At 47.2% G+C, this 26811-nt stretch overlaps 1 protein-coding gene and 1 long non-coding RNA gene across 2 annotated transcripts; one reads left to right on the top strand and one right to left on the bottom strand.

Annotated features, from left to right (window-relative positions):
• Positions 1-2512: 2512 nt before the first annotated feature.
• PDZK1IP1 (PDZK1 interacting protein 1) lies at positions 2513-26652 on the bottom strand. Its single transcript, XM_038413934.2, has 4 exons — positions 26386-26652; positions 13118-13226; positions 5545-5646; positions 2513-3351 (listed from the first exon to the last, which is right to left on the bottom strand). The coding sequence occupies exons 1-4, from the start codon at positions 26450-26452 to the stop codon at positions 3279-3281; spliced, it is 351 nt and encodes a 116-aa protein (XP_038269862.1). The 5' UTR covers positions 26453-26652; the 3' UTR covers positions 2513-3278.
• Positions 4186-21202, top strand: LOC122461263. The gene is made up of 4 exons (XR_006283141.1): positions 4186-5956; positions 7183-7331; positions 9811-10037; positions 20207-21202. It is a non-coding gene; the product is annotated as an uncharacterized LOC122461263 (long non-coding RNA).
• Positions 26653-26811: the final 159 nt, after the last annotated feature.

Here is a 26811-nt window from a genome sequence, read left to right as displayed (position 1 = left end):
GGAGAGGATTTCATGAAGCTGGAGCAGAACGAGTATAAACTAAACTAGGTGAGGCTAACCTGGCTGTAGCCTCTTGTCTTATCGTTAGATTATCAGAAGTTTGAGGTAGGGACTCTCCTTGTTCTGTTTGTGCAGCATAATAGGGTCCTGACTAGGTACCACTATTATTAAACAATAGGTTACTCCAAACCAAACCTCCTTTCCCTCCCATCCCCAACCCCAGAGCTAGTCAAACCCAGAGCCACCCAAAATCCCCTCTTATAGTCCTTCCTTAATGGCATAATTCCCTGCGGCTGAGTCCAGCCCCATTCCCCACCTGAATTGAAAGCATTCTGCTACAGTAGAGAGATAACCAGGCAGTGGGTGAAGGCTATAAAGGCTTCGTCCCTAAAGGATTTTAAGTGTTAACAGCCCAGTCCTGCAAACACTTGCATCCCTGAGAGGAGATACTCCTGGGCTAGATGTTTGTATGCTCAAGTTCTTAGGTGGGTGGGGCTGGCACATTGTATTAGCCAAGCATGCTTGGCAGAGGATGTCCAGAGCCTCTCATCTGCGGCTAATCTCCCCAGAGAGTATCTCAGCTTCAGCAAAACAACCCACGTCTCTCACGTAGGAATGAGAGGCGTTCTGGTTAATTAACAGCCCAGTGGGAAGAAGCTATTCTAAGCTGCAGCTAACCAGGAAGTGCCAGCCCCAGTCATTGTCAGGGACCTGATCCAACTCCCACTGGAGTCGATGGGAGTCTTTCTGGTCAGCTGGAGGGGAGCTGGGTCCAGCCTTAGGAATATTCACATTAGCAATAAGGGAACCAGTTTGGTGTGGGGCAGGGGATAGGGCACTTAACTGGGGCTGAGGAGACCCCATGGCTCTGCCACTGGCTGGCCTTGCACAAGCCACTTGCACGCCGTGCCTCAGTTTCCACATCTGTAAAATGAGGGTAATGCTATTTAACTCTTTTCTGAAGCACTTTAAGATCTATAGCTTTTTCATCTAAATATTATTGCTCAATAAAAACCTATCTCCCTGCCCCACCTCAGAACCGTCTCTCTGCCAGGTTTCCAACCAAACAGACTCTGACATCTCTTGAGTTTAAAAAAGTTTTGTTACCTTACTTTATTATTCTCTTTCCCTCATCTCTGCACAAGCAATTTCTGGCCCGTTCTAGAGAGCAACAACCATCAGAACAGAAATAACAGTGAGGCCCATGGTCCTTAAATGCTGGAAAACCCACCGAACTGAAATGCATCAATAGATTTCTTCAATATTTCCCCTGTGGAGGGTGATTCAGGCTGATGCCACATTGAACCTCCTCCAGTTTTGTTCTTGCTTTAAACCACAACCTGGGCGACCTCAACCAGCAGCTGAAATCCTCCAGAAAAGGCTAGGGCATGTGATTCCCTTTGCAATCCATTATTATCAACAGTATACCAGCGGACCCTAGAGGCTCCAGCGGAGATCAGGGCCACATGATGCTCAGTGCTGTCTACACATATAGCAAGATGCAGTCCCTGCCCCACAGAGCATACAGTCTGAACAGACAAGACAGACAAACAATGGGAGAAAGAACAACATGTTATCCCCATTTTATAGATGGGGAATGGAGGCCCAGATCCCCCAAAGGCATTTTGGCTCCTAACTTACATTGAACTCAATGGAAGTCAGCAGCCTAAATATCTTGGCCAGAGAAACTAAGGCCCAGATCCTCAAAGGTATGTTGAGGGGTTGCAAGGCTGAGGGGGGACATGATAACAGTTTTCAAGTACATAAAAGGTTGTTACAAGGAGGAGGGAGAAAAAATGTTCTCCTTAACCTCTGAGGATAGGACAAGACGCAATGGGCTTAAATTGCAGCAAGGGCAGTTTAGGTTGGACATTAGGAAAATCTTCCTAACTATCAGGGTAGCTAAGCACTGGAATAAATTGCCTAGGGAGGTTGTGGCATCTCCATCATTGGATATTTTAAAGAGCAGGTTAGACAGCACCTGTCAGGAATTGTCTAGATAATACTTAGTCCTGCCATGAGTGCAGGGGCTGGACTAGATGACCTCTTGAAGTCCCATCCAGTACTATGGTTTTATGATTTAGGTGCCTAACCCCCACTGAGGATCTGGGCCTAGTGACTTAACCAAGATCACACAAGGATTCTGGGGCAGAGCCAGGAATTGCACCTCAATTTCCTTTGTCTCAGTCCAGCGCCTCAGCCACAAAAATCATCCTTCTCTCTCTCTTCCGTCAATGCTCTGCCTTAGATAGATCCCAATCCTATATTCCTCGCTCGCTCAAAACTCCCACTGAGGCTTGGCCTCTAGGCTAGCCAGGAATGTGTGAGAGACACCAGGACTGAAGATCTGATCCTAGCCTTCCTGTGGCAATCCCAGGCTGGCCCTGCCTTCCGCATGTTGCCAAGAATGTCATTTTTCACACTGCATGAAGTTCTTTCCTGTTCACGAAATTCTTTTGGGCATCTATGAAGATGCTTTGTGCCTTGTAACTCATTGGGTGCCACCATGACATTAAAGAATAATTCTCTTTATTGCTACCAGGAAAATATGTTCACAAGAGGAGATTTCAGATCTGGCAAAATTCAACCAATTGGCTTCTTTGTTCATAAAGAGGCATAAAAAAGGAAAGGGGATACCTTACCCTCAAAAGGATGCCCAGCTTTGGCGATCAATAAATAACTAGCTCTTGAGGGAACGTGTGTAGAATATTTGAGCTTCTTTGGCTATAAAGAAAGGCTGTTATACTGCACAGGTGATTAACAGAAATGCTATTACACCGGGCTAGGACTAAGAAGAAGAGATGTCATAGGTGACGTTATTTTAGGCAAAGAGAAGGAAGGGACTTCTGTACAAACAGGACAGCATTGCAATCTTACAGCCTAGCCTGGAGTGGATTGTGATTCTGGGAATAACAGGCTGGTTCCTGCTTCCCTCTTGCTTCAGTTGGTGGGGGGTGGGGGGGATGGAGAGAAATCTGAACCAGACCTTTATTCTCCCTCTGCATTGTATCTGGTTCTGAGCCATTGGAGGGGATGGCCTCTCCCACTCCCTGCACACCAACAGGGAACGGGGAGTAAGAGGCAGCCGTGGCTGTTGTCCTTCCCACCCTGCTCAGGTTTGAATGATGCTGGGAGCAATCTTCATCTTCCGGGGCGTGGGTGAATCCAGGTGCGATGACTCCAGGCTATCGAGCTGACCACCGCACAGGGATGCCAAGTTAGAATTGGAGAGGGGCAAAAAAGGATGGCACGAAATGGGCGATCCTTGAAGGTGGCTCTTACATCGGAGTAGTGATGATTTTCCCCTCATACTCAATGATATTTTCATAGGCGTGCTGGGTTTCTTTGGACCTGAAATGTTATAGGAAAGCCATTAATTACTGTTACATTCACAGCATATACACAGAGAAGTAAATAAAAACATAAATACTCTTGCTGGAAGGTTGCAATGTAACATGACTTCATTGCTTAGAATTCCAAACAATAACACACAAGAACCCAAAACCAGAGAGAGAAAACAGGCTGCTCCTAAAACAGACCGGGACAACGCACCCACCTTACATGAGGCTGGATGGCTGCAGACTGACTGCTGCTAGACTCAGAATGCATGCTTCCCTATACAGCACCCTAACCCACAAGAAACCCCCCTGAAATTTAAAGTGACAGCCTACAATTTTAACCAAGTTTTCAGTACACCACACATACCATGACAGTAATGGAAGGATTTATGGTTAGGCTTTTAATTCAATATTCCTTAGTTTGAATGGAGCTAGAGGAATGGCCCATGTGGTAGGGTAGTGAACTGGCTTGTGTATATGTGAACCATTGTCCTCTACTGGATGAAGTCAAAACTGCTCGAACGTGTGTAACTTTTGCTTTCATGGAAATCATGAGATAAATCCATGCTGCAATTTTTCCAGCAGCGGGAGGTAGTGGTTGCTCATAGAGGATTAGCAGGTCCATCCGGGGGGGGGGGAGGAGGCAGCAGGTCCTATCACAGGAAGTGTGGAGAGTAGGGTGGCGTGGGCTGGCGGGCAGTGTCTCATTCATGGCCAGGGATTCTGGCCACTGCTGCTCATTCCTGTCCGGCCACCAGGGAGAGGGAAGCAGCACTGACAATGCACTGATTAGGAGCCTTGGCTTAGCCCTGGAGAAGCACTCCTAGGACCAAGGGAGACACCGCAGCACTGGCTGGCAAGGAGCAGAGGCATTATTAGCACTGACCCCCCACCGCGCCCCATCAGCCAGACCAGAAGCAGCAGTGGCATCCTGGGATCCTGTCCGTTGGTGAGACACTGCCTTCCCACCAGCCTGCCCCTAACCCCACTGTCTGGGACAGGGCTGACAGCTTCCACCTCCTCGCTGTTGGAAGAATCACAGCAGTTTGGGGAGAGGAACGGGGGAGACTCGGCAGCTGTGCAGATCCCATGGAATTCAAACATTTGCCTGGGACACTACCGTGCATTAACTATTTGTCATAGGGCCTGTAATGCTAACAGCTAATGCTCAAGTAGCAGCTTCTGGAATTCTGGACAGTGGAACCAGGGCTTTCATACTAACCAGGGCAAATCCATAACAGAATTTTATGATCTAGTGAAAATGCCTCAGCTTGGCCTGCACTAATGTCTGCACTGCTGCTGCCATCAATTATGGCTTGTCAGTGGTGGGAATTGCCAAAATGAGTGTACGGGAGGCCCCCCTCCTGCAAAGACTTATGCCCCTGCTTAACTTTACACTTCCTTAGAACTCTTCATAGCACATAAAGTTATGCAGGTGCATGAGCCCTGCAGGATCAGGCCCTATCTTTGCTAACCCCCTGTAAACCAGCCCTAGAAAGCCTATCCTGGCCAGAAACAAAAGTGAAACCGACCGGTTTCCTGATCCAAGTGGGCTGAAGAACCTGGCAGCATTAAGGGTGAACAGATCCGTTTGATTTTAAAAATCCGCTTTTGTTTGCATAAACTGTTATTAGGGAAAAAGGGGAGACTTGTTCTGACTTTGTAATGTTTGTCACCTGGCAATCTCCCGTGTTTTATGAAGGCAGATGTGGGCCTCTACACACATGTAGAGAGGAAAAGGACCAGAGGAAAAATTCTTCCAGTGCAAGCGTACAGTACAGCCAAAACTGACAAGAGCAGGGGAGAAAAGGGGGGACAATTGTACTGTGGCCCTGAGCTCAGGCCCCCCCCCATTGTTTATAACTGGGCTGTAATAGGGGTGGGGCCCCAGCAAACATGATGTACCTGGGGCCCTAAATTTTAATCTCAATAGGCCTGCGCAGAGCCACCATAAGCAGCCCTGCGCTGTCCCCTCCCTCCAAGACTCGGCATAGGAAGTGTCCTGGAGAAGAGGGCAGGACTAGGGGCAGGTCTGGGCATGAGAGGAGGAGCTGCTCTAATTTACACTGGAGATTATTTTGTTGACCCGAACCCAGATGCTGAATGGCCCAAGTGTGACGTCAAACCATTTCTGCCCCGCTCCTGGCATAGCACAGAATGGGATCCACTTCGGATGAACTCGAAAGCTCTTGAACGCCTGGCTCACCTGAAATCAGCTGCTGTGATCGAATACCTCCCCTCAGTCCCGTTGGATACGACATCCTCTTCCTTCTTGTTTCTTATGGTGACCACTGACTCCATATTTTCCCTAACAAAAGAAGCACATTTGAAAGAATTTAAGATAAAACCATGGAAGGACCATTGGCTGCATTGTATTTCTGCCTCTTTGGCTGACACACAAGTGAGCAACAGACTTCAGCTCAAATGATTTCACACTCTGTAAAGCTCAGGTATCATTTGAACAATAACCCGAAGCTTTCATACTACTTATCAAGCCATTAAGAGAGAGAAAAGGGGGGGGGTGGCAATATCTTTGAGTGGAACACGCTTTCAAGCTTCACAGAGCTCTTCCTCAGGTCTGGAGAAGGTAACCAGAGCATCCAAGAGGTAAATACAAGGTAGGACCGATTGTTAAGCATAAGGGTTTTTGGAGAAGTCTCACACTGGATGGTCACAACGTGCGCCTTCTGGCCTTAACAATCTGTGCATGAAATCTATTTATAAGGTGATCAGTGAAGTTCTTTGTCTTATGGTTCCTCCCTTGTTTTTTGTCTCAGTGTGTGTCCTCCTGTAATGGAGTCCCACCAAGCTGTTTTTCGATTTTCACAGAGTTGCCAATTCTCATGAGTCGCATGATAATTATTGGCCTTCTTAAAGCCCCAGTTCCTGGAGTCTGTGATGACTTCAGCCTTCATTCTTAAAGAAAAACTGAGAGTCTAGCCCTCATGGCTGTGGAGAAAGCTTCAAAAATGTGACTCCCGTGCACCCTAAATGTCCAAAAAGCAGAAGGCAAATAGAAAGAACACCAAATCTATTTTTACATCACCTCCTGATTAAGCCAATCTCATGATTTTTGAGGAGCCTGACTCCTGATTTTTGAACATTTGGGGTTGGTAATATTGTTTTCAACTAATGAATCCTTTCGTGCTCCCCTAACAAGCAAACAAGTGAACCTCAAAAGGACCTGAGATGCGGTTCGCTTAATATACACACACCAGACTATGAATGCTTGTCCAAGCTCCTAATAAAAATCATAATTTTTCACCACCTTTCACCACAGATCTCAAAGCACTTTACAAAGGAGGTCAGAATTATTCTCTCCGTCATAGACAGGGGGACAACTGTGGCAGAAAAAGAGACAATGCGAGGACTAGAAACCTAAGCTCCATGCTAGGGTGCTAGCCACCGGACCACACTGCCTCCTTGCCACCATCAGGCAACATGGCCCAGGGGACAGTGTTCCAGACCAGGAGTCAGGCACATCAGCTGGTGTAAACTGATAGCCCCCTGAAGTCAGCGGAGCTCTGATCAGGTACACCAACTGAGATGCCGCCCCTGGGCTCTATTCCCAACCCTGAAAGCACTTCACAAACAGTAACTTCTCAGCACCCCTGGGTCCTCATCCTTCTTTTCCAGAGGGGGAAATTGAGGTACCGAGCATAATTAAGGCCCAGCTCCTCAGAGGTATTTCAGCATCTAATTCGTGACCTTGGCCTAAGTAATTTGCCCAAAAGCACAGAGAGAGTCTGTGATACAGCCAGGAACCGGTCAGCTAAACCAGGGTGAAGATTTCAGGATGAGAGGTTTTCTCACAAGTTGTTCAGTACTTTGTGTTTCTCATCAGGCTGGGACAACAACACCAGGATTGCCTCTCTCATGGCATTTCATTTCTTCCTCTGCCAGCTGCAACCCAGAATTGCAAAGATGCCGGAGAATAAAGTGGTTTGATGTGGGAGTGATGATCCCAGATGGCTGCTGGGGATCTTGATAGAAGTAAGTAGAGAATTATTTCTCCAGGCTTCAAAACTAGTCCACAGCAGCTACTCTAGGCAGGGGTGTGGAACAGGGGAGGCCAGGGGGCCATGGCCTTCCCACTTTTTACCAGCCATAAGGGCAAGCGATGGGGGGAAAAGGGCAGAGAAAAATGAGCAGGGGTGGGGGGTTCTTGGGGGAAGGCGGCATGAGGGCCGGGCTTTAGGGGGAAGGGGTGGTATTGGGGCGGGGCCACAGTTTGGGCACCAGTGGAATCTTATTAGGAATCTTCTGCTACCCCTGACTCTAGTTACCCTGCGTGACCCTCAAATCCTTCCTAGGACTAGATGGTTCTCCACCAGCCCCTTGCCTCATGCCCCGGTCCCATTGTCAATCACCCATGCTGTATCCAGCTCAGTTCCTTGAATCTTACACATTCAGCTCTCCACTGCAGATCATTGTGCTGACCACTCACTGGTCATCAATCCTCCAGGAAGTGCTGCAGCAGCTGCCACCCACGAGCATTGTGGGACAAGTGATCTTTCTCTTGAGGGCACCAGGCTACTTGCTGCAGAGGTGGAGGTGGGACAGTTGGAACGAAGTGCTCCTCCTAACGAGGGAGATCAGAGAGCTCAGGAGGTGGTTTCATGGCCTATATTTACAAAGGGGAACAAGGACGACCTGGGGAATTAAAGACCAATCAGCCTCACTTCAATACCTGGTTTGTATGCACCTGGAGGATAATAGGGTTATAAGGAATAGTCATCACAGATTTGTCAAGAACAAATCATGCCATACCAACTTAATTTCCTTCTTAGATAGGGTTACTGACCTAACGGACGAGGGGAAGCAGTAGATGTGATATACCTTGATTTTAGTATGGCTTTTGACACAGTGCGGCAAGACATTCTCATAAGTAAACTAGGGAAATGCAATCTAGATGAAATTACTGTAAGGCGAATGCACAACTGGTTGAAAGACCTTACTCAGAGAGTAGTTATCAATGGTTTGCTGTCAAATTAGGAGGGTGGATTTAGTGGGCCTTGCGGGGGTCCAATGCTATTCAATATTTTCATTAATGACGTGGATAATGGAGTGGAGAGAATGCTTTTAAAATGTGCAGATGACGCCGAGCTGGAAGAGGTGGGAAGCACTTTGGAGGACAGGTTTAAAATTCAAAATGACCTTGACAAATTGGAGAATTGGTCTGAATTCAACAAGCTGAAATTCAGTAAAGACAAGGGCAAAGGATGTCACCGAGGAAGGAAATCAAGTGCACAACTACGAAATGGGGAATAACTCGCTAGGTGGTAGCGCTGCTGGAAAAGATCTGGGGGTTACAGTGGGTCACAAATTCAACCCAATCAACAATGGGATGCAGCTGCAAAACAGGCAAATATGATTCTGGGGCGTGTTAACAGGAGTGTCGTACATAAGACACAGGAGGTCATTGTCCCACTCTACTCAGCACCGGTGAGGCCCCAGCTGGAGGACTGCATCCAATTCTGGGCACCACGCTTGAGGGAAGATGTGCACAAACTGGAGAGAGTCCAGAGGAGAGCCACAAAAATGATAAACGGTTTAGATAACCTGACCTATGTGGAAAGGTTCAAAACCCTGGGCCTGTTTAGTCTTAAGAAAAGATTTGGAGGGATGGGGGACCTGATAACAGGCTCGTGATATGTTAAGGGCTGTTATAAAGAGGACGGTGATCCATTGTTCTCCATGTCCACTGAAGGCAGGGCAAGAAGTAATGGGCTTAATCAGCAGCCAGGGAGATTTAGGTTAGATCTTGGGGAAAACTCTCTCAGGGGAGTTAAGCTCGGGAACGGGCTTCCAAGGGAGGTTGTGGAGTCCCCATCACTGGAAGTTTTTAAAAAGATATTGGCCAAACACCTGCCCCAGAGGGTCTGGGTTTACACGGTCCTGCCAGAACGCAGGGGGCTGGACTTGCTAACTTCTCGAGGTCCCTTCCAGCCCTACACGTCTATGATTCCATGGCTGATAGACCAGCGATTGACCCAGCGACCTCCAGAGCTAAAAAGCTCCCACAGCTTGACCTTACTAGGGTGATAACAGACTCATTGCCTCTGCGGACTGGGTACAAAGGAGGATCTGTAACATACACTTACCAGTAGGTTATATATGTACTGAATAGTTCACATGCTTTGTCTATTTTCTGCAGCCAGAATGTTAATAACTACAGCTCAAAAAATCCCTGCTCAGGGACTTTGCCTGAACATAATCACTAAGGGTTGCAGGATTTTGCCCTCTGGGATTTTTGGTGAGTCAGTCATTCTTTAACTGCTCCTTCTGCAAATCCTACATCCCTGCAGTTTGCCCTCCCTGCTGCACAGTAACATCAGTGCCAGGTCTGCAGCATTGGGTTAGACTAATTTGTCAGACCTTTGAATTGTTTTCTGCTGCTAACTGGTTTTTCCAGTCGGTCTCTGAATGGGCTGTTGCAAAATACTTTGCAATGTTCTTTTTATTTCAACAGCAGAAGAGACTCTGCCTCAAATGGTGTCTTGGAGTCTGCCTCTGAGAAGGTGTGTTTGTGTTTGTCCGTGTCCCAAGCTGATGATGGCAATTGGATAGACTGTTCTGGGTCAGCCTATCATACAGCTAGACTTGAGCCAAAGAAGTTTAGACCTGGAGCCAGATCCAGCACTGTGCCCTCCCCTAAGGGAGGTTTGGATCTACTGCGCTGACTCCGGTCCATTGAAGGTGCATGTCTCCAATTCCCTTCCGTGCTTGCTGGTGGGGGATGTCTGGGGCTTGCACAAGAAATGTAGAGGCAGAAACAGGCAGGGATTAAGCTGCTAACTGCAGCCACAGTGACAGAACCAGGGCTGGTAATGCTGCCAGGTTGCTACGCCTCCACAGCGTCTTTTCTGATGAGAGACAAAAGTAAAACAAAATGGGCTTCTAGCCTTCCCAGCCTTAGCAGGCAGATTCTAACATGAGACAGGACAACAAGGAGTAATGTTGGAGCCAGAGATACCTCTAGGCTCCTAGGGAGAGGGGGTCAGATATGACAGGAGCTGTGCTGGCTCCACCACCAAACAGCTATGCAGCGGGGCCTCTTTCCTGACTCTTACTAGATACCATTAGAGAGCACTCAATTTGATGTAAAAATCAAAGCATGTATTTTAGCTCAAGGGTAGCCTATGCTCTGTGTTAAGGAGAGAATGGCATGCCCAGAAGCTAGGAGGGTATGGGACCTGATCCTCAGCTATCCTAAGACCCATTTATGCCACTCTGGCAGTGTAAAGTGTATGTAAAGTGCCAGAAATGTACCCTTGAAAATGCCCCTGCACTAGGGGCTTCCTACTTTGTGTAGGTCTGCCCTACTGAGGAGTGGATCAGGGATGTGGCCAGGTCACACTATGCTACAGCTATATTCTGCCTCTCAGGGCCCATGGGGGCACAGAAAAGCAGCATCGAAGTTAGAGCTGCCTCAGGGCTGCTGTAGCTTACACGGGAGCTAGACAGACCCCTGCAGGATCCCAATGGTGGTTTAAAGCCAGAGACCTTAATCCCCTCTTTCATAGACTCAGACTTCAAGGTCAGCAGGGACTATCGTGATCATCTAGTCTGACCTCCTGCACATCACAGTCCACAAAACCACACCCACCTACTCCTGTAATAGACCCCTACCCTCTGGTTGAGTTAGTGAACTCCTCAACTCATGATTTAAAGACCACAAGTTACAGAGAATCCACTATGTATTCTAATTCAACCAGCAAGTAACCCATGCTTCAGAGGATGACAAAATCTCCCAGGGTATCTTTCAACTCTTCCCCAAATACAGAAACAGAATAAATGAGAACCAGGCCCATATTGTCTACAGTATTTATCTCTTCATTCAGCTTTTCTCATTCTTCTTCTCTAACCCTTTTCTACCCCTTTCTGTTTAGCTTTCACTCAGCCTGCTCTCTCTCTCTGCTCCCCATTTCACCATAGTTTTTCATTAGAATTTTTCTCTCTGCTTCATTTCTCCCCTTCCCCCAGCCTCACGAGCCCAGGATGGTCCTGGCTTGAGTCGAACTTTCAACCCTGGAATGCTTGGGTTTGACATGAAACCAAGCAAGTCAACCCATCTCGAGGGTGGTGACCCCAGCAGCATTGCACAACCTGTCTATCTGTGGTCTGTGTTTAACAAGTTAAATATTAATATATTAAACATTCATCAGAAGTACACATATGGCCTCCATCAACGTATTATTTGAGCAACTACTGGTCTTTAATATCTTCATCCTCACAATACCCCTGGGAGATAGGGAATGGCAAATCTCCCTATTGCACTGATGGGTTCACGAGCAGCTAGAACCCACATTAGCCTGCCACGTTCTGTCTGTGTGGACCCTGCTGATCCGCACTAACAGTCCATTAATGTGCTTTGATCTACTCCTCTTTGGTAAATAGGCCAAATCCCCTGAGATGGGATATTAGATGGATGGGATCTGAGTTACCCAGGAAAGAATTTTCTGTAGTATCTGGCTGGTGAATCTTGCCCATATGCTCAGGGTTTAGCTGATCGCCATATTTGGGGTCGGGAAGGAATTTTCCTCCAGGGCAGATTGGAGAGGTCCTGGAGGTTTTTTGCCTTCCTCTGTAGCATGGGGCATGGTTGACTTGAGGGAGGCTTCTCTGCTCCTTGAAGTCTTTGAACCATGATTTGAGGACTTCAATAGCTCAGACATGGGTGAGGTTTTTCAAAGGAGTGGGTGGGTGAGATTCTATGGCCTGCACTGTGCAGGAGGTCAGACTAGATGATCAGAATGGTCCCTTCTGACCTTAGTATCTATGAATCTATGAATCTATGAAACTGGACTAGATCAAAGCGCACTAAGGAACTCTTTAGTGTGCATCAGCAGGGTCCACATGGATGCAGCTGGCTAGTGCAGGGGAGATTCACACTCCTGCCACAAAGTAAACGTCCAGAGAAACAAACCCTGAGGCCCAGATCTCAAAGGTAGTTGGGTATTTAACTCCCACTGAAATCACTGGGAGTTAGGCGTGTAAATACTTTGAGAATCTGGGCTTAACTAACTTGCCCAAGGCCATACAGGAAGTCTGTAGCAGAGCAGAGACTTTAACCCAGGCCTCCCAAGTCTTACTGACCATCCTTCCTCTCTGGCCAGATCCGCAAAATATGTCAATGAACATAACATCACTGATCTCCATAGGCCAGAGTTTCAGCAGCTATAATTTTTGGTACCACTCTTTAACTCAATCAAACATGGCCCTCTGAGACTGGCTAGTCAGTCGTCCTTTTAACAGCCCCGTATCCCTTGGTGGCACCATGTAAATGGTGAAACATGCGTCATTTCAGCTGGCCTTCCCTGATACCGAGTAACAGCTGGGCCAAGGAGCAGTGTCTGTTCTAAATGCCACCCGACTGAAGGGACTGGAGCGATGAACATTTCAATGAGCTCAGGGTCTGGAACTTCAGCCCTTTTGCTTCCTGAATTTGGAACTTGTACATTTGCCACTTTAACGTCTCGGTAACAAGGCTTTGGCATTTTAAGCACCATTTCTGGATTCTGTCCAGGACAGGAAGTGAAAGTGCCACCACAAGGCTATGGAGTTATACAGTATGATCATCGCCTTGTGCAGTGTTGTCCACGGTCCCTGTAAATTGATTCCATTAAGAGGATCAGAAAAGATTCCCTGTTTTTATCCACTTTGTGCAGTGATCACATTGTGCCCCACGTGGATAAAACTCGAAACGCCCTGCTTTTGGAGTTGCTCTAGCAACAATGAAGCCCATATCAAATGGAATGAAGAAAACCCGCACTTACTCTTTTTCCTGACACCAAAACTTATTGACCGCAAAAGCAATTGCCACCAGGACTAGGAAAACAGCCACTGCAATAACCCCTTGCATCCATGGCTGGAGATTTCCCCGGGCTGCAGAGAAATGGGGGAGACAAACGTTAGAGATATTTTTAGCTTAACCTGTTCTGTTTAGGTTCTTAAACTGCCTCCATTAATATAGTGTCAAGTATCATGGGGTAGCCGTGTTAGTCTGTACCCACAAAAACAACAAGGAGTCCGGTGGCACCTTAAAGACTAAAAGCTTGTGCCCAATTAAATCTGTAGGCCTTTAAGGTGCCACTGGACTCCTTGTTGCTTTTCCATTAATGTAGGCTCTCAGGGCTCAATCCTGCTGAGCTTTCTGGTCCCAAACCAGCAAAGCACTAAACCCATGCTTGAATTTAAGCACCTAGGAAAGCCCATTGAAGTCCATGTAAGCACAAGTGTAAGGACCTTGCAGGATTGAGTCAAAAGTGCTTTGTGAGGCTGAGTCAGCGATTGTGATTGACAGCATGGGGTAGCGCTGGGAAAGTGAACCCAGAGCTCTTCAGCCGTAAGCTGGGTCTTGACCTCAACACCACCCTGCTTTAGTAAGGATCCGGGGGGCGGGTTGGTCTGTGGTCTGAGCCTTGCAGATCCAAACAAGCAAAGAAACCGTATTGGCATTAAATATCCACCCGCCATCACCCCCAACAGCGCATCCATCCCCCACCACATCAATACCATCCCACGCCTCATGCAGACTAATGGGGACAGGACGGTCTTTAGCCTTGCACTGTGGGATGGACTTTGGCACTGACCACAGTGTGCCAAAGTAGCAGCCCCTCCTTTTGTCCTCGACAGTTGTACCAGCAGCCCATCAGATGAGCCAACCCTTTCCTCTCCCCCTTTCCCTCATTTCCATTGGAGAGGGGCCCAAAGCAAAGCCTTGAGTCCAAATGCCCTCCCAGTGATGAGTGGTTAAAAATCTGGATCTAAATTTTGCATCTCTGACCCATCTCTAATGTTATATTTCCCCTTGTAGAACTAAAATAAGCCCCATGTAATTGGGAAAAGGACAGTCTTTTCATTATACATTTGAACAGCACCCAGCGCAGAGGTTCCGTTCCTGGGTTGGGGCCTTTCAACAAAACCACTGTATAAATAAATAATAGTAGCAATATAGTCCTCATTTAAAATGCCATTTGTTTCAGAGAGAGGAAAACAAGAAAAAATGAATATAAAGTCTCCCCAAGAAACAGAGAGAGAGAGAGAGCACACAATGTGACTAACTAGGCAACGTTCTGTCTCTGACAGGAAAAACAAATTGGCAGCTGAGAGGAAGGGTGGCCCAATGAGTAGGTGCTAACCTAAGACTTGTCAGACGTGTGTTTAAGCCCTTGTTCTGCTGTTGGCTTGGGAAAGTCCCTTACAGTTGGGTTTTTAGAGGTGCCTAAATGCCTTTAAAAATCAGACTTTTTGTTCTGTGCCTGAGTTCCCCATCTGTAAAGTGGGGATAACATCACAGCCCTGCTTCAGAGTGATGCTGTGTGAATAAACACATTAAAGAGTTTGAGGTGCTCAGAAGCTGCTATAATGGGAACCATCTAAGTCCCTTTGATAGATGGCTTACCTGATGTAGGCTACAATGATCTCCATTTTACAGATGGAGAAAAGAATCATAGAGAGTCTAAGTGATTTGCCCAAGGCCACAGAGGAAGTCTGTACCAGATGTATACAGAGCAGGGTACTGAACTCATGTCTCCAGAGTAGCGCCTTAACTAGTGGACCCTTCTGCCTCTCAGAACTCAAGATAACACACAAGAACCCAGAACCAGAGAGAGAAAAAACAGGCTGCTTCCTAAGGCAGCCAGGTACAGCTCACCCTACTTTGCTTTAAGATGGCTTTTTCCAGACTGGCTCTGAGAACACACTTCCCTACAGAGCCCTCTAGCTTGCGAACAGGCAATGGTGTCCCTAGCCTTTGTTTTCCAGAAGTTGGGAATGGGTAACAAGGGATGGATCACTTGATGATTCCCTTTTCTGTTTGTTCCCTCTGGGGCACCTGGCATTGGCTATTGTCGGAAGACAGGCTACTGGGCTAGATGGGCCATTCTTATGTTCTTATGAACATGAGCAGAACCCCTTTCCCCCTTAAGGTGATAACTTGCAAGTCCAACACAGTCCTCAATATACTATATCTACGGGGCTTTTTCAGAATCTCTGTATAATCAGCAGGATGGTCTCTCTGGCTGTTGCGTGGATGTGCAGGGAACGGGCTGCAGGGAGCACCCTGTGCAGGGACTAGGGACAATCCAAGTCCCTGGATTTGGGGGAATGTAGAGACTGTTCCCTCCATATGCTTGCCAGGGATGTACATCGCCCTGATAGGATGGTGTGGTCTGTGCACCATTCCTGTGCACTGGGGTGCTCCTTGATGACCAATCACTCGCTGAGCTGCCCTTGGGGGAAATGTGACTCCACATTGCCCACAAACCAAGGCTGTGATTAAATGCCCCAACCCAGCTCTGTACTTGCACCTTTATCTTCGCAAGCACACACTGCTCCACCCAACCCCTCTTTCCCGAAACGAAAGCCTCCAACCGTCCGCTCACACTGAGGAGTGTGGTGTTTTCCTGACTCTGTAATCCATCACTAATTATTATGATGTTGCAAAGCGGATTATGGTGGGTCCATTAGCATAACAAACCTGGCAAAGGAGGTGCCAGCATGTTCGGTGTGACACTCCGCTGGTTGGCGGCTGCTCGTTTGGAGTGTGATCACCTTCCAAGTTTTGGGGGAGGGACAGGGCTGGAGGGGGGCCAGTCAGCAGCAGAGGGAACCAGTTGCAAGCTGGGGGTGATGCATTCAGGAGAATGCAGGGAAACAACGCTCATGACAACTCGATAAGTCAGAACAAAAGGGGATGCGGTTCTAATTCCCCCGGCTCCTTTGCCAAGCCACACAGAGGTTTCCCAACTCTGCTAAGCCGTAGAGCTACCCGCTAGCTGGCTCTGTGGTGGGAAGTGGGGGAAGAGAGCATTAAAGGCTTCCATGTTAATAGGAAGGATGAATTTGGGATTAAGTCTTGGGACTCAGGAGATCTGGCTTTAGTTCCTAGCTCTGCAACAGACTTCATGTGTGTCACTTAAGCCCAGATGCTCCAAGTATTCCGGTGCCTAACTCCTATTGAAATCAATGGGAGTTAGGTAGTCAGAACACCTTTGCAGATCTGGGCTTCAGCTCCCCATCTGCACAAGGGGGACAATAATCCTTTACTTTGCCTGGCTTGTCTATTTAGATTGCAAACTCTTTCAGGCCAGGACCGAGACTTGCTATACAAATGGGCCCTCACAATGGGTCCACGCAATCTTGGTTGGGGCCTGTAGGTGTTCCTTGAATACAATAATAATAATAATGGGACTTTCTGCTTCTGAGCTAATCTTTGAGTCTGGGTCTTCCCAGCAGGGCTGGGAGGAAGGTCTCTGGAATTTCTGCCTCTGACTTGGACAGAATGGGTTTCAAACATCTGAAAGGTCAACAGGAGGGGAACTAGTCTGGCTGTGTTAATGCTGCATTTGGGTGAGAATGAAGTGGAGTGAATCAAGTCTCGTTGTGTCCCCTGCCATGCCACCCATCCCAACAACATCCCTACATTTCTGGACCTTCTCTCTAGCAAAGAAACCCTGGTTACTGTGGCAATCTACTTGGAAGGAGAAACTGTACCCTGGTCCATGCATGACTCATTATAGACTCATGGACATTAGGGCCAGAAAGGACCATCATGATCATTTAGTCTGACCTCCTGCACATCGCAGACCACAGAACCTCACCTCCCCCCCCACTCCCTTATTCAATCTGGGGCAATTATGACTCATTATTTTTAAGTAACAGATAGACAAGGTGGGTGAGGTAAGCCTTTTTATTGGGGCAACTTCTGTGGGTGAGAGAGACAAGCTTTCAAGCTCCACAGAGCATTTCTTCAAGTCCTGAAGGAAAGTCCTAATGGAGAGCTGCGTGGAGCTCAAAAGCTTGTCTCTTTCACCAACAGAATTTGGTTCCAAATAAATACTTCACCCACCTTGTCTCTCGCTTATCCTGGGACCAACATGGCTACTGCAACATTGCAAACAACTTATGAAAAATGGCATATTGAAGGGCTGCCCCCCACTCCACTCTTTTCACCCCAAAGGATCCCAGCATGCCAACCATGGGTCAGATTCACTGCCGGGTCACACAGATATCAACCCTGCTGCAGATTCCTGCGCATGACAGCTTTGCCCCAGGAGTGTGTTATGGCAGGACAAAGCAGATGCAGCTCTGCTTACGGGGAAGGGGCCAAAAGGTGATCATCGCTCGCTGAAAACGAGACATGGCCAGAGCAACCAAAAAGTCAGACCCCCACTCAAAGGCTGTTCCCAGTGGCAGAGCTCTGATAGATCTCTGGCAGGTTTGAAAGCAGCTTTCCCCAGCCCTTTTGGAAGCCGCAAGCCTTGAATCTCCCCTTGGATGGCTAGGGCATTGCTGCACCAGCTGGGTTGGATCTAGCCCTGCGTATATTTAGGATCACATCACCCCTTGGAGCAATGCAGCCACCTTCTTGCTAGAACCGGGGCACAGGACCAGCGCTGTACAGCTTGAGGAAAGGAGATGATGAAGAAGGCAGGGTCTAGATGGGACTCTAGGAGGAATGTAAGAAGGCAGAGGGCAATCTCCCAACGGAGTTTGGCTGGGACAATCTGAAAAGATTAGACCCCCGGGGCCCAGTCATGTTCCCCCTGAAGCCAATGGCAAAACTCCCACTGATTCCAATGGAGCCCGGCTCGGGACCTCCTTGCGTCCGTCGGGGCTGAGTTAGCACCCTGCGGCATCAGTGGAAAGACTCCCATTGACTGGAATGAGACTGGATTGCATTAAATATGAGTCAACAGTGTAACACTGCTGCAAAAAAGGCAAACATCATTCTTGGCATATTACCAGGAGTGTTGTAAGCAAGACTCAAGAAGTAATTCTTCCTCTCTACTCCACGCTGATTAGGCCTCAACCATAGGCGCCGACTCCGTGGTTGCTTCGGGGCTGGAACACCCACACGGAAAAATTAGTCCGTGCTCTGCACCCACTGGCAGCCAAGCTCTGCCCCGGCCCCGCCTCTTCCCCACCTCCTCCCCTGAGAATGACACATTCCCGCTCCTCCGCTTACCTCCCAGCGCTTTCCCCCAGCCACCGCCAAACAGCTGTTTGGCGGCATGCTGGGAGGAAGGGGAGGAGCGGGAATGTGTCGCACTCAGGGGAGGAGGTGGGGAAGAGGCGGGGATTTGGAGGAACGGGTTGCAATGGGGGCAGGGCAGGGGTGGGAAGAGGCGAGGTAGGGATGGGGCCACATGGAAGGGGTGGAGTGGAAGCAGGGCCAGGCAGAGCAGGGGGTCGAGCACACAGGGGAAAGCAGGGAAGTTGGCGCCCTAGGCCTCAACTGGAGTATTGTGTCCAGTTCTGGGTGCCACATTTCAGGAAAGATGTGGACAAACTGGAGAAAGTCCAGAGAAGAGAAACAAAAATGATTAAAGGTCTAGAAAATATGACCTATGAGGGAAGATTGAAAAAATTGGGTTTGTTTAGTCTAGAGAAGAGAAGACAGAAGGAAGACATGATAACAGTTTTCAAGTACATAAAAGGTTGTTACAAGGAGGAGGGAGAAAAATTGTTCTCCTTAACCTCTGAGGACAGGACAAGAAGCAATGGGCTTAAATTGTAGCAAGGGAGGTTTAGGTTGGACATTAGGAAAAACTTCCTAACTGTCAGGGTGGTTAAGCACTGGAATAAATTGCCTAGGGAGGTTGTGGAATGTCCATCAATGGAGATTTTTAAGAGCAGGTTAGACAGACACCTGTCAGGGATGGTCTAGATAATACTTAGTCCTGCCATGAGTGCAGGGGACTGAACTAGATGACCTCTCGAGATCCCTTCCAGTCCTACGCTTCTATGAAGAAAAGCAACCGCTTTTAAGCATTGGGAAGGAAACTAAAAATGGCTTCACTCCCGGGAGGAAAGAAGTTTATGTAAAAGGGAAAGACACAAAGAATGCTGCCGGATGGGTCCTGGCCCAGATGAACTTTAACAATGTTTTTCTAGAACTGGGCTGGCTGGTAAAATGTTTACCTTAGATTAGCAACACAGCCTAAGTTTCAACAATGGTCCCTAAAGGGCTCTCTCAGACAATGGTCTCTCTGTTTATTTGCTAATCCAGTTCAATAATCAGTGCCTAGGTAGGGACACGGTAAAGTGAGGTCAGCATTTGCATTAATAACTCCTGTTGACATGTATTTGGGCGAGGAGGCTGGGAATATCCTCTGGGGGGCAAGGAAGGGGGCACTCAAAAGCTAACTAAGATCCCAGATGATCAGGACTTTGTCTTTCAACAGGAAATTGAAAGGCAAGCTGGTTAGAACAACAGTAAAATCCTATCCTACCTAGCATATAGGCAATGGGCCAAATTCAGGAGTGAGGTGCCTGGTGGTGGTAAGTTACACATCAGGTGTAAATGGGTATTTACTGGCATCCAATACGTGCATATTATGAGTGTAACTGATGCCAAATTGATCAGAGCTCCCAAACTGTGGGGTGCGCCACACAACTACCATCAAACAACTACCATTTCCTGGTAGCATTCATCCAAGGGCCGCAGCTGCAAAGCATCCAATCCTACACTGGATAGTGTTTGGATCCAGGGGGTTGGTTAGATATCTCTTAACTATTTACATGCCCACCCATTACCATTATATCTGGGCACTTCACAGTCTTCAGGGTTCTTATCTTCACAGTGCCCCTGTGGGGTAGGGCAGTGTTGTTATCTGCATTGTGCAGAGGGAAACTGAGGCACAGAGAGACTAAGTAACACAGGGATTCTGTGGCAGGGCAGGGAATTGAACCCAGGTCTCCCAAATTCCTAACTATCCTTCCTCCCTGGCTCAGGGCCTGGCTCTTTTTGTGATTTTACTCCTTGCTCGAGTACCTGCTCCCCGAAATGGCCCTGTATGCAGGACCCAGCTCAGTGTTTTCTTAGTCTGGTTTCATTGTTTTGACCCCCTTCTTTACAGGCTTTGATCACTTGAAAGGGTTGCTGCTCAGAGGAACTTGACTGTCTGGTGGTGCGTATGTGGAAGTCCAGGCTCATCCTTCCCAGGTCTGCTGCCTGTTCCCACCCTGCTCGTTCTCCCTCACCCCAAAAGCCTTTCCTGGGAGCCCAATGCCCCTCCCTAAACCAAAAGTATCCTTCACATGCCCTTGATGTCCCACCAAAGCTGTCCCTCTGCTAAGACAGACCCTGCTAAGGCTGTCTTGTCTTTTCCATTTTGAAAACCTAGTGGAAATGCTTCCGAGGGCTTCCGCCCAGCACTTGACTTTACCAGAAGCCCAGCCAGTGGGCCAGTTTCTCTTGCCAGCCGATAAGTTTTCCCTCCTGGGCATCTCATTTATTCTGAAGGCTGGGATAGCCACAGTCCCTCCGAGAAATGAGGTGGTGTAGCATGGGCTTCCAGATCAAGATGGGATTCACTCCAGCATCACTGGAGGGAATGTGCCAATACAAGCATGCAGTAAGGGCAAAAATGCAAAGCCATAGACAGCAGAAATCCAGAGACAATCAAGCATGTGTCACTACTGAGCATTCTGTTGCTACTGTTTCCGACAGCATCTGATGTAAGTTATTTAGGACACATGGCTCCTAAGACAGCTTCTAAATTTGCAGTGAGAGTCCCCAGCGGGGGTTGAACCCAGCACCTTTAACTCAGACCGCTACTACTTCAAGTACCACCACTGTTAGATCTGTCCTTTTATCCACTATACAGTCCCCTCAGCTGGAGGGGAAAAACACACTGTAGGAGCAGGTTCTGTCTGCACCCAGAATTTGGGAGCATGCAAAATCACCCACTGTTGCTTGTTGAAGCCCTGTGATTACACATCTCATCATCTGATCAGCACCCACAGTTGCAATGTGTACATGAAAAAGCAGGGATTTGCCTGGGCAAAATTGCAGGCACAACTGTAAAGGCTCGGTTGAAAAAAAACTTGGCTCCTTGAGTCTGCATTTGAACTTCACCAAGGCAGAATTACAACCCCCTTGGGAGCTATTTATTTCTTTGCTGATCTTCTTGATAGAAAAAAAATAAATGTACATCTGAAGCCTAACTAAGCCCTGTCCAACAGCCCTTCCAGTTGTTTGAAAGGGCTTTCCATAGGAAGAGACATAAGATCAGGCCAAAACTCCAGCCCTGAAACTCTCCCACAATCTCGGAAAGTTTGGATTCAAATTGAAATCTGGATCGCCTTTCACAGCTCCGCGTGTAAATACAGCAAATGAGCAAGGCCTGTGTGTCAACTGCTGTGATTCATGGTTTGCCATCTGCTTATGTGTCCAGGTGTAAAATCCCCTCCTTAGAAGGAGGGACACAGTGTCATTAGCAATATTGCACAAGCACAAATAGGTTTCCCAGGTTACAATATCACTGAGTGCATTAATCGCCCCTTGCTCCTTAAGGCTTTTAATAATGCACATGATTTGCATATGGGTGTGTGGCAGGGCTGGGAGAAGCAGGAAAGGACACTGCATGCCTCTGGAGTTGAAACACCTGTGTCCCTGCGCATTTGTTGTAAAACCGGGAGGTGAATCTTTCCGCCAGTTCCCATGGCCCCTGGTGGTGCTGGGGAACTCTTACAAAGAAAGAGCTGTAAACAAAATACAGAGATGGAACTACACACATATACCCCAGCTCAGGATCTGGCCCAGGAAGTGTAAGCAAAGACGCTATGGTCTAAATCCTCAGCTGGTGTAAATATATGTAGCTCCTTGGACTCCAGCAGGACTCTGACAATTTACTCCAGCCAAGCATCTGGCCCACATAATGACAAAACTAATATCTCTTTATTAGTGGCTGTAAACGTGCTTTGCATACGCCCATATTTATAAAGCAGAGTCATCTGCAATTGGCTATGAACTAGACTCAGTGTTGTGAATTCTCTTGATTGTACCATGAGTCTTGCCATATTTGGTGTGTTCTTTAAGTCCCAGCTCCTGGAATCCTGTGATTATAGGAGACTCTCTGTTCTTGTTTTAAAAATAGTAAGTTTCTAGACCTCATGTTTGTGGAGAAAATTATGAAGCAAGTGCAACCCTGAATGTTCAGTAAATAGAAGGCAAATATAAAGACCCTGAAATGTATCACTCTTTTAAAAATCTCATGTTTTTTTTAGCCAAGCTCATGTTAATGGGAGGATCTGTTTTAGGATTTTTGAATGCCCAGGACTGGCAGTACTGTAAACTTAGCAACCAAACAGGACAATCCCAGCAGTACAAGAGGCAAAAGCTTCCAGCCCTAACTTAGCACAAGGCTGTAGGTTGAGGACAGTTTGTTCTTTATGCTAAAAGATTGATGCCCAAAATCACCTCTAAGTAAAGTAAACACTTGCCTAACTTTCAACAGGAGACTGGTCCCACTGATGCAATGGGATTATTCATGTGTTCAAAGATTTGCCGAAGCCGGGATCCAGGAACACAAAAGCAGCCTCACTGACTTTCACAGAGGCATGTAAATAGAGTAGGATTTGGCCCCACTGCTGGCATTTCCCTGTAGGTCATAAACAAGAGGGCTTAACTCCTTGCTCTCAGGCCCACCCATGGGGTTGGGCAGGTCTAGCTGTGGGCAGAGTTTAGTCCTTGGAATGTGTCATCATCCCAAATAATCCTGAAGCCTGGACTGCTTCATTTCCTTCTCTGGTTCATCCCTCGGCTGTTGGATTCTTTTTATTACTGTATTGGTTTTTTCCTGGTCGGTGGGTGAGCATTAGTGGTGCTGGACGTGACCCAGGGAAGTGATGTTCACATCCAGATCCAGATGAAGCTTGGACCCGTGTTAGCAGCTCAAGGGCGAATTTGGATTCAGATTCAGCAGTACTGAAATTTGGCAAGTTGTTTCCATGACATTTTAGCCCCAAAGACTGAAATTTCATCCGTTCCTCTCTTCCCAAGAGGTTTCCACCATCTTGGGCCAAGATCTTGCTCCAAGAGCTGTTTTCACAAGATTTCAGCAGCATTCAAACCTGACCAGGAAAATGGACCCTCTATGGTTTTGAATCCAGTCTCTGGGGGGTTATCTGAACAGAACATTCATAAGGACTTGGATTCAGGGCTCCAGTCTGGACCCATCTCCAAGTGTTTTATTTTTTAAAAAGGCAAACCAAATGAAACAGAAATAGCAAAGAACACATACTCTAACTCATATGTGAGCCCTTGAACATAGCCCAAAATGCATCAACTCCTGCAAGCCCTGAAGAGCATAGATTGGCAGGTATAGGAGCCATCACATATGTATCGGATAGACACAAGTCAGCAAAATGGCATGTAAACTCACTACAAAAACAAGGTGAGCCTGACCAGCATTGACTAGGATGAGATGTGCCCCTTACCCTATCCAAATTCACACACTACTCCCCTCTCCCCACAAGTGCACCATGTCCCGTTTCTGTATCAGTTCAGAAAGTTTTCCATGTTTCTGCTTTGACTTCTGTAATGGGCACCTTTAGTTCCCTACATGCCCCAGCATCTTTTGCATCAAAGGAGATGGCGCAAAGGTCAGTGCAGGGCCATGAAAGTACCAGCAGCACATGGACAAGGCAGAGACTGGAGAGCAAGTGGAGACAAGAGGGAAGGGGTCATTGGTGGTTGGTGAGTGGTCCTTCTCAGTGCCTGGTTTACAATGGCTCCAGAGGCTCCATGGAGCTGGGCCCATGCTCAGAAGGGGCCCTGGCCTGCTTCGCTTGCCCTGTGCCCCGAGATCCCGCTGACTCCCCCCGCCCACCACTTGCTCCTCTCGGATGGCTCCTCTCCACCCCTTGGCCCCACCCACTGGCTCCTCTCAGCCCCCTGGCTAGACCCAGGTGCACCTCCAGCTCTGGGCAGTCTCTGCTTCCCACCACCTGTGGCCCTCCGTCTCCCCGGAGCCGAGCTACCTGAGACTGGTGCAGAAGCCTGGCCAGTCTCAGCGGGGGCGGGGGGGAGAACAGTGTGGAGGGCTTGGCTGGGCCCCTCCAGGCAAGTGCGTCTTGAGGAACCCCAGCCGGGGCAGGTCCTGGCCTAGCTGATCGAGCCATTCCTGAGGGGATGGAGCGATTCCCGGCCCTGGAGGTGCAGGGGGGTTGCCAATGCAAGTAGCCCTTGCACATGCTGCTACCTGCTTTGCACAAATCAATGCCCATATGCGCACATACACATTGGATGGATTCTGGGGAAAGGGTGCATCTTTCTGGGGTGCTTTGAAAATGTGGCTGTCTGTGAGCTTTGGCCATAACTGAAACGTCATATAGGTCCCTAAATCCAGAAAAGCATCATTAAAAGGTCCGGTCCTGCTTCCCTTTAAGTCAATGGCAACACGCTCTTTGACTGAGTGATGCAGGATTGGACCCTAATAACTGGGAGATCCATGGCAGTTAAATTCTGAGAATAAGCAAGTAAGCAAACAAAACAATAAAGGATGGAGCAACACAAAGTGCGGGGGGGGGGCGGGGTAGGGGTTCAAAGACAAGACACTGAAAAGACAAGATTAGCTTTAATGATTCATTAGAACACTTTATAATACTATTAAATGTCCTTGTGTGTTTAATAAAACCAAATGATGTCACAGTAGCAGAAGGCCTCTCTGCCATTAAGTCTTTTCTGAAAAGTGGGTGGAGCCATCTATTTGGGGGAGATTTTTTGGCAAGCATGATCAAAATTGCAGAATCACAACATGACAATTAGGGAGATCTCATTGCATGAGCAGTGTTCTCAACCAGGGGTACACATACCCCTCAGGGTACAAAGGGATCTTCCAAGGGGCACATCAACTCATCTAGATATTTGTAAAAAGAACCAGAGGACTTGTGGCACCTTAGAGACTAACACATTTATTTGAGCATAAGCTTAGCCCACTTCATCGGATGCATAGAATGGAACATAGAGTAAGAAGATAGATATATACATACAGAGAAGGTGGAAGTTGCCATACAAACTGTAAGAGGCTAATTAATTAAGATGAGCTATTATCAGCAGGAGAAAAAAACTTTTGTATAATAGCTCATCTTTATTAATTAGCCTCTTACTCCATTTTTTCATGTTCTCTTATATATCTTCTTACTATATGTTCCATTCTATGCATCCGATGAAGTGGGCTAAGCTTATGCTCAAATAAACATGTTAGTCTCTAAGGTACCACAAATACTCCTGTTCGTTTTACAGATATCTAGATGAGTTGATGTGCCCCCTGGAAGACCCCTTTGTACCCTGAGGGGTATGTGTATCCCTGGTTGAGAATCATTGCTCATGCAATGAGATCTCCCTAATTCTCATGTTGTGAATCTGCAATTTTGATCATGCTTGCCAAAAAATCTCCCCCAAGTTTTACCACAGGCTACATATAAAGCACTAGCAAAGTCAGTACAAACTAAAATCTCATACAGATACTGACTTGTTTACACTGCTCTATATACATTATACATTGAAATGCAAGTCCAATATTTATATTCCAGTGGATTTATTTTATAATTATATGGTAAAAATGAGAAAGTCAGCAATGTTTCAGTAACAGTGTGCTGGGACACTTCGTATGTTTATGTCTGATTTTGTAAGCAAGCAGTTTTTAAGTGAGGTGAAACTTGAGGGTACACAAGACAAATCAGACCGTCCGGAAGGGGGTACAGTCGTCTGGAAAGGTCCTAGAGTAACTAAAAACCTAGCACTGTGTCTTCACTGAAAAAAAAACCCTGTGTCTTTATATCAAAAGAGCAATCTCTGCGTCAAATCTTAGTGGATGCACAGGTAGATTACCTCAATGGAGTTAAACACCAGATTGGAGGTGTATAATATTGTGCTCAGTGAGCTACCACAACGTAAAAAACTACCTGTGTCTTTCTTGTCTCCACTAGATTTCACAGCAAGACAGCGAACATGCCTTGTTTTGGTTGTTTTGTTTTTTTGTTGCTTTTTTGCAGTGAAGACAAAGCTTCAAATGAAATGCTTTGTTTTCAAACTCTCAGCAATTCATTTGTGACACAGACAGAGCATCTCGTAAAGTGCACTGAAGTCCCATTTCCTTCACCTGGCTAAAAAGAAAGTATCTGTAGTTGCTGTAGTTGCTGCTTAGCTGACTTAAAGACTAACCCCTTCATGGATCAGCTATTTCACTCAGAACCATAAACTTTCAAGTCTCAACCCGTTCAACTCCAAAAAGTAGGAAATCACACTTACCTTGCTGGCAATTCACTGGTTCCAGAGCCATTAAAATGCATAGGGCAGCAACCTGGAGAGCCTGCATGACTGGAAAGCAGTTGTTTTGTTGCTCAGTGTGGAGAGTTATTTGCTTTGTGAGAGGAACAATGAGCCCTGCTTCTTCTCAGAAGCTTTTGAGAGAGCTGAATGTGAAATCTGAAGACCCAGAGCACACTTAAACACGGCTGACTCCCATGAAAATGAGCCTGGTAAATTATCAGTGTCATTAATAAGTGGCTTTTAAATGGAGGAGGTACAGATGGAATTTGCATATCTGCTTCTTCTTTGGGCCAGGTGAATAAGTAACATCTCAGATTGTTTGTGAGTTTGCAGACATGCGGTTTGAATAATTGGCAGTTACTATAGAGCCTAAAGGAATTTCAGAGGAGACAATGAACCATGTTT

This window comes from Dermochelys coriacea, chromosome 8 (assembly GCF_009764565.3).
Source record: "Dermochelys coriacea isolate rDerCor1 chromosome 8, rDerCor1.pri.v4, whole genome shotgun sequence".
NCBI lineage: Eukaryota > Metazoa > Chordata > Testudines > Dermochelyidae > Dermochelys > Dermochelys coriacea.
This window is presented reverse-complemented; position numbering and strand designations above follow the sequence as displayed.